Genomic DNA, 7388 nt, shown 5'->3' on the forward strand with positions numbered 1-7388 from the left:
TAGTTTATGGGCGATGGTAAGATTATCTATTTGTCTGATTCCAGGTAACGATGTCCAGCATTAGTACGGGGCTGACGTGTTGCAAGTGCTCTTTTACTGCCCCACTGTAGAAAATACCCAGAAAGCCACCCTTTTTTCATGTTGCTTTTATTTTTACAATAGCATATGATTAAAAACAGTCCATCACACACACTGAGGTTTTAAGTAGTAAATATGGAGTACTGACAACCAATGATAGTCATAATACTAATGAGGATACTATTGGTAATAATGATAGTAACACTGATGGTACGTACAGTCTGTTGTCGGTGTATACTGTTGTGCACAAGAGACCTCTAATGAAGAGCTGGAGATAAAACCATCAAAACACTGCAACAGCATGGCTGCTTCATAAGAGACCATTTAGCTAGCGCTAGAAGCCACTCAAGCCAGACCCGATGAACTCAAATACATTCAAAACTATCCATTACGGAAGGATACTATCAGGGACTGCAGAGTGGAAAGGGAGTTCTCTCCTTTCACACAGTCAATTCCCCACAGGGAACACAGCAATGGAACAACATATTAGGGAACATACTGTATCCTTACTATGTGAAAACAAAATGATGCACGTTGAGCTAGAACGTGGCGTTCAGCTTCAATGTGCTAACTTTATTAATATAGTAGATATGGGTCTTGTCCTGTTGGATAAACATTTATAGAGTTATTACAAAAGTAATGGGGAGTAATAGAATTAAAGATATGTCCAATCATTAGAACAATGTCAATTGTGTTCGATTCTCTTTGGTGAAGTATTGCACATTTTATTTCTGGCATGGTTAGTAGTACCACCCAGAAAAGTGTTGGGTATACTTACACAGACGTAAGGTGGAGATATGTTTTAACCACTAGACACAATGCCATCGGCTTTCATCTTGAACACATTAGCTCAGCAGATACGAATCACAGACACAATGGCAAAACACAGATTAAGAGCAAATGAATACAACCATAGTCATCAATTTTACCCATTTCTAGTCACAGATAAGTTGATTTTCTTTCATCTTTAGATAATGAGTTCTGTTTAAACAACATAAAGGAAGCCTCTGTACTTGGCTCCTAAAGAAAGGCAGAGTGAAACATATGGGTCCAGAAGGCACAGCTCTCAGCCAGGTAAGACCAGAGGGGGTGTGTTTAATATAAGGTGTATGGTCTATGTCAGGGAGAAGACGTCAAGCCCTCAGAATGTGTGTAAGAGACATGACTGACACGCTGTTAAGATTACAGTAGCGGTACCCATAGTAGAAGGGGCTTTGTGTTTGTATGAATGTCCTGCGCAGGCTACTAAATCAAATTTAAGATAGCACATGTGTACTGAGGTTTATGGTGCACTGCAAGAAAGGTATGTTCAACACTGGGACAAGGCACGCAAGCATGGATGTGTGTGTGTTGTCACATGGCTGTAAATTACTGATATGTGTCTATTTTGTTATGAGAGGGGTCTCACTGAAAATCAAACTTTAACAAAACTAAGTAAATCACACAAAACATTTTTACAGCACTCTCTCTCTCTCTCACACACACACCAGTAAGGAGTGAGGGCTGATAAAAACTCAGTGGCACTCCGTAGATGTCCTTAAAGTATGTGTGTCAGGTAGAGACACATACCTGAAACCAACAAAAATTCCACACAGAAATGAGTTATGTATAGGAATCAGCTACAGTGATCTGCCCAACTCAATGTCAGATAAGAACTCCATGATGTGCAAAGGATAGAGATAATACAAGTATATCATACAGTACATGATGGTATTTACCATATCATCATATGATTACACAACAACACACATCCTTAACTGAATGTCACATTGCCAAATTGGCTAATAACGATTGCAGCCAGGACTGAAGATAGAGTTTTTACATTTAAGCAGACACCCTTATCCAGAGCGACTTACAGGAGCAATTAAGGTTAAGTGCCTTGCTCAAGGGCACAGACAGATTTTTCACAGAGTCGGCTCTGGGATTTGAACCAGCGACCTTTCAGTTACTGGCCGACGCTCTTAATCGCTAAGCTACCTGCCTAGGCTACCGACTAAGCTACCTGCCTTTTCAGAGTTCCTAAACTCTGATCTGAAAATATAATGGCATTTTGTACTAGCAGTCGGGTTAGTTATGTTGTGCCATATTACTTTCAGTTATCAAGTGGTCATCATATGACACAGAAGAGGCAGCCTTCAGTTTGTCCTATGTATGCATAATGTCTGGGCCTCAGAGTGATGCAGTATCCCTTAACAGGCAGCAGGAGGCAGCAGGTCATCTTAGTGTGAGCTCTTTTTACTCAGTCCAATACTTAGTGGTATTTGCTCTAATTCATCAAGAACATTGTGTGAACTCGTGTATGTGTGGGAGAGTGTGTGTGTATGTTAATGAGTGAGTGGTGTTAGTCTTATCTCTCTATGTCTGCTTATGTTGTTTTTGACCATGTGTAAGCCTCTCCCCAATCTACCTAATTAGTAGGATGATTAGTCACTTAAAATAGTTAAAACAAATAAAACGGTTAATACTGTATATGTGATCAAATCCCTGTGGGCCGTACATACCTTCAACATGATAGTCATATAATTACAACAGTAACTCTTATTTTGAAGTAGCCTCTGGGATTCCAACCACGTAAACTTCAACTACCTAGTCCTCCCAGCTCCGAGGGGCGAGGGAGCTTTAGCAGTAGCTCTACAGGTGGGTGTGGACATGGCATGGATAGATCAGTGTCCGTCACTGGTTGCCATGACATTTAGGGTGGGGGCTACAGAGTGGGATGGGGCGGAGTCTGGGTGTGAGACCCCTAAGGCATGTGATGACTCAACCCCCTGTGGATGAGCAGGAGGTGGGATTGTGGATGGGACTGGTTCACAGGTCCATACAGTGGCTAGGCCAGACCTCTCTGCCCCCACTACAGGAGCCCTATAGTTCTGACCGTCCCTTTCTCTTCAGGGCTTTGGGCTATGGAGGTAGGCCTGTTGGGGGCAGAGTGTGTAGTCACATGTAGTTTCACTCACAACTACCAGCATCTTACCCTACTGCACAATGGGAACAGGGTCATCAGGCAACGTATGATCTAGTGTTTTGGAACCCTCTCTATGCAAAGCACAAAGAAACAGATAACTAAGCACGTAAAGAAGTCTGGTGGTGATGAGTACTCTAATGTTCCTGTAAGCCTGTCCTGTCCAGCCCACCACACCTCCAGCTCTCCTCACTTTCCAGGGAAAACTGTGATCTTTCCGGCCTTCGCCAGAGAGTCAATGATCTGGGCCTCGTAGTCTGCGTCATGTACCCCTGTTTTCCGGAACTCTCCAGAGTAGCGGTTCTCCTCCCAATAGTGGTGCCAGTTGCCTCGACTGTCAGCGCCAAAGCCAAACACATTCACCTGGAAAACAAGACCAAAGTTTCCAAACATTACAGATAGACCAACAAATCATATTCATCTTAACAGATCGAAAGACGTGTGTGTGTGTGTTTGTGAGCACCTCACCTCGTCACACACGTGCAGAGTGAAGAACAGGACCAGCATGCCTGTGGAGGGGTAGCGTCCATGGTGCTTGGTCCAGCGGTCATGGATGTACTTGAAGAAGGCTGGGTTGAAAATCTGAACCTGTGGAGATAAAAAGTTTGTAAAGAGTTTACTTACCATTTATTAATAATTCTTCCTACATTTGTAAATGTCAATAAGAAATCTCTAAATAGCCATTTACACATTTATACATTTGTAATGATTTATTAATGATTTCTAAGATAATTAATAAGGTGTTTGATCATAGTATGTTCACAATTTGTAAATGATGAATAATGTACTAATAATGTACCAGTTATAAAGGAGTTATTGTCAATTCATAAGATTATTTATAAGGTATTTATATATGTCATGAATGGGATATTTATCAATTGTTATATGAGTGCATCTGTAAATGTTAGTACATGCACTTACTTCCTCAGTTGTTGATTAATGTAGATCCTTAAAAAACATTTACTAAATATATATACTTTAGAAACATTTATAAATGACTTGTTTCTCCCCAGAAGCTGGCTACATTAGTAGACAGTACCTGAAGCTCCACCAATGGCAAGAAATTACCTAAAACATGCAATGGTAAAATAAGAAGTATACAATACAAAGTAGAACATTTATTTTAATGAAAAACAGAGCATCTACAGAATCAATTGTATTGCATGAATTTCTTGCTTGAACAATTTCAGTTACATATTTCCTAAGCTTCATAACTGCAGCCATTAACAAAGACCTGATAAATCACAAGTAATCGTCAAATTTGACAACTTGCACTTGAACCAAAAGCATATGTGCAGTGCTATATGGCCGTTTAACACTGAAATAGCCGGAACTCGATGAACAAAAATAGCTGGCAATGACCCGCCATTGGGGCATCTACATTTTAACAGAGACATTTTTTTTCTCTTTTGGGCAGGTCTTAAGAAACAGGTCTTAAGCAGACTTTTGCAAATTTTTTGTTGACTGAGTGAGGGAAATGCTGTAAATTAAGAGGACTCTATGTATTTTGAAAGATGAGATGTTGAGGATTATAAATACTACTTTGATGTCATACAAACAAGCCAAACACCTGTCAGTCCAAATATGCACTTCACATTTCCATATCATAAAACTCATGTCATATACAGTGTCAACGTTTATGATCACTATGTTTGATGTACACTTACAAGATGACATGGCGTCATACCTTGGGTTGTTCTGAACAGAATGAGCCCGTTTGTCTACTGTGAAGAGGATTGGCGCGACACACGCACCTGAATGCACTCCTTTCTATGCTCACCACATTATGATCCGTTTCCATGAATTGCATTGTGAAAGCCTAACACTGCACTATCTATCGTATTGTATAACTTAGCTAGTCATACTGGCTATAGAATAAGCTTTTAAATTATGCCCACCTGACCCAGATTGCGATTCATAATGGACTGTTTTTGGATTGCGTAAACAACAACAGTAATTGTGTGATGTCAGGGATGCAGGGTTGTGTTCCAAACAAAATAACTACAAGTGTTCTTGCTCTAGTTCCTCAACAGCACAGCTACACTCTTAGCACATTTTATTCTATCTAGAACCTAAAAGGGTTCTTCAGCTACAATTGTGTTCCGTTGAAAAGTACCATTGACTGATACATATAAGAGATTGAAGGGAAAGATTATGATGATAGATTTAGTACCTTGTCTTTGTCCACCCGTAGAAACTGCTTCACAGGGGCGTAGGTACTGAGAGAGAGAGAGAGAGAGAGATTTAACACTCTTTTATCCTTTACTTTCTAAATTGCTTTTAAGTGATTGAATAATTCACAGATGGCACGTTGTTCCCGTTTTTCCACAGAGAGAGTGCTCTGTTGATGATGTTCTCTGACCTGGAATGGGATGAGAGAGAGAGAGAGAGAGTGGCAACGTGCTTGTGAAGTTGTGAAGCAGCAGGTCACTTTGAACATTAACAAAATGTGCTAGTGTGAAAAGGTGTGTGTGTGTGTCTTAAAGCAATATAAATGGAGCTGGATTGAGTGTGAATGTGTGTGTGTGTGTGTGTGTGTGTGTGTGTTTGTATCCATGCGTGCGTGCATGTGTGTGCGTGAGCATTGCTCTTACAAGCGGATCTGTCCAGTGGAGAGTGCGCTGGTGATCCACAGCAGGTCCAGGGTCTTGAACGGCACCAGGACGAAGCTGACATTGGCTGCCAGGTTCTTGGCACTCTCTGGGTACATGAAGTGGTGGGTGGTGTGGCTGCCTGCATCCTCCTCATAGCCCACAGTGGGGGCCAGGTTGATCCTGAAGGACACACAGACAGGACAGACACAGGGAATCAGACCATGCTGGAAGCAGCTCCAAAGACAGACAGACACGGACAGAGGGATATCAAGACATTAGGGAAGAACGACAGACAGACAGACAGACACCATGAAGACAGAGTAGTAGCTGATTGGGCCCACGCAGGCAGGCTTCTGAGAGCAGCAAATGGCTGCTGATCCCTGGATGCTATGCTGGGTTTCATTACTGTTATTTATCCACCCACACACATTCTACTTTCATTAAAAACACTCTCTCTCCCCCCGCTCTCATACACAAACCCACTCCCATGCTTAGATATTGTCACTGATTGTTTTCATCCCTGTCCATGGGTTGTGTATGCGTTATGTGTGTGTGTAATTGCATAGTGTACTGTATGCATGGCTGTGCATGTGTGCTGTTTGTTTGAGTATATGCTACGTATGTGTCTGTCTGTGTTTGCAGACAGACAGTGAGAGGGATTGGATCCGTAGGATTTAGTGCATTACCGTTAGAATCTATATGTTTTGCTGCTTTTATCTTCTTAAGACACAAAGCCGCAGCCTAGGGAGAGCTGCTGGTCACATGACCAATCATCCAGCCAATGAGGAGGGACGATTTCATCAAACATAATCTGATTCAAGACATCAGCAGAACCCATTGTTGAGGACACCCTACACCCCCTCCCCACCCACCAACCATAAGGGTACACAGTGTTCTGCAGAGATACGAAAGCCTTCAATAGCTTACAATGCAGTATAATACACTGTATAATACAACTTAATAGCTAATAAACAGCTTTAGAAAACAAACATCCTCTCTCTCTTACCCCCCCCCACCCTCCTTCCCTTCCTCACCTCATGATGTAGTTGTGGCCATCTATGGTGGGCCCGTACCCGGCCCCACGGAGGTTGCCTGAGTTCCCCACCACTGCACAGCGCAGGCAGCGGGCGGGGTCCCAAGAGCCGTAGGGGGAGCGGCCTGGGATCACCTGGAACAGCCGCAGCAGCACCTGCTGGATAGTGTGGGGCTTGAACTGAGGCTGCAGCATCTACAGGCAGGGGGCGACAGAGTGGCAGCACAGTCAGGAGAGCAGGCAGGGGCAGTACCATAGACTCAAATGGGAGGACAGGCCACTGAGACTGGCTGAGGAGAGGGGGATGGGGTGGGAGAAGAAGAGGTGGTTTTGAGGGCAGGAAAGGACACTCTCCTCTCTTTCCTCCACCAGGATGTCGAAATAGGGCAGAGGGGAGGGTGTAGTAGTGATTCATGAAAAAAGAAAAGGAAACTGAATATTTAAATGAAGGTGAAAAGAGGTGAGATGTTTTGGCGGGAAATGGAGAGAGAGAGGACATCTATGTATAAACATTGAAGGTGAAACTGAGAGGCTGTTTTTCAACACTTTGCTATCTGAGCACCTCCCAACAAACAAACAAAACAGTTCCATCAGGCTATTGGCACCCACTTCAAATACCTCTCCCTCTCCCACAAACAACCCTCTTTCTCTCTCTCGCCATCTCTCTCCTCACACAGCTACTCCCCCCTGCCACCCCCAATTCTCAGTTTCCCCTGCATGA

At 42.9% G+C, this 7388-nt stretch overlaps 1 protein-coding gene across 1 annotated transcript in view; it reads right to left on the reverse strand.

The window, feature by feature from the left end:
• Positions 1-3229: 3229 nt before the first annotated feature.
• st3gal2 (ST3 beta-galactoside alpha-2,3-sialyltransferase 2) overlaps positions 3230-7388 on the reverse strand; it is a gene marked incomplete at its 3' end in the record, with an annotated part of 9422 nt that continues 5263 nt past the window's right edge. The window contains exons 2-6 of the mRNA XM_084168514.1: positions 6669-6862; positions 5635-5814; positions 5214-5259; positions 3509-3628; positions 3230-3403 (exon numbers count right to left, since the gene is read on the reverse strand). Coding sequence (XP_084024640.1) covers positions 3230-3403; positions 3509-3628; positions 5214-5259; positions 5635-5814; positions 6669-6862 — 714 coding nt within the window. The remainder of the gene's footprint in view (positions 3404-3508; positions 3629-5213; positions 5260-5634; positions 5815-6668; positions 6863-7388) is intronic.

This window comes from Coregonus lavaretus, assembly GCF_964263955.1.
Source record: "Coregonus lavaretus genome assembly, chromosome: 9".
Lineage (NCBI taxonomy): Eukaryota > Metazoa > Chordata > Actinopteri > Salmoniformes > Salmonidae > Coregonus > Coregonus lavaretus.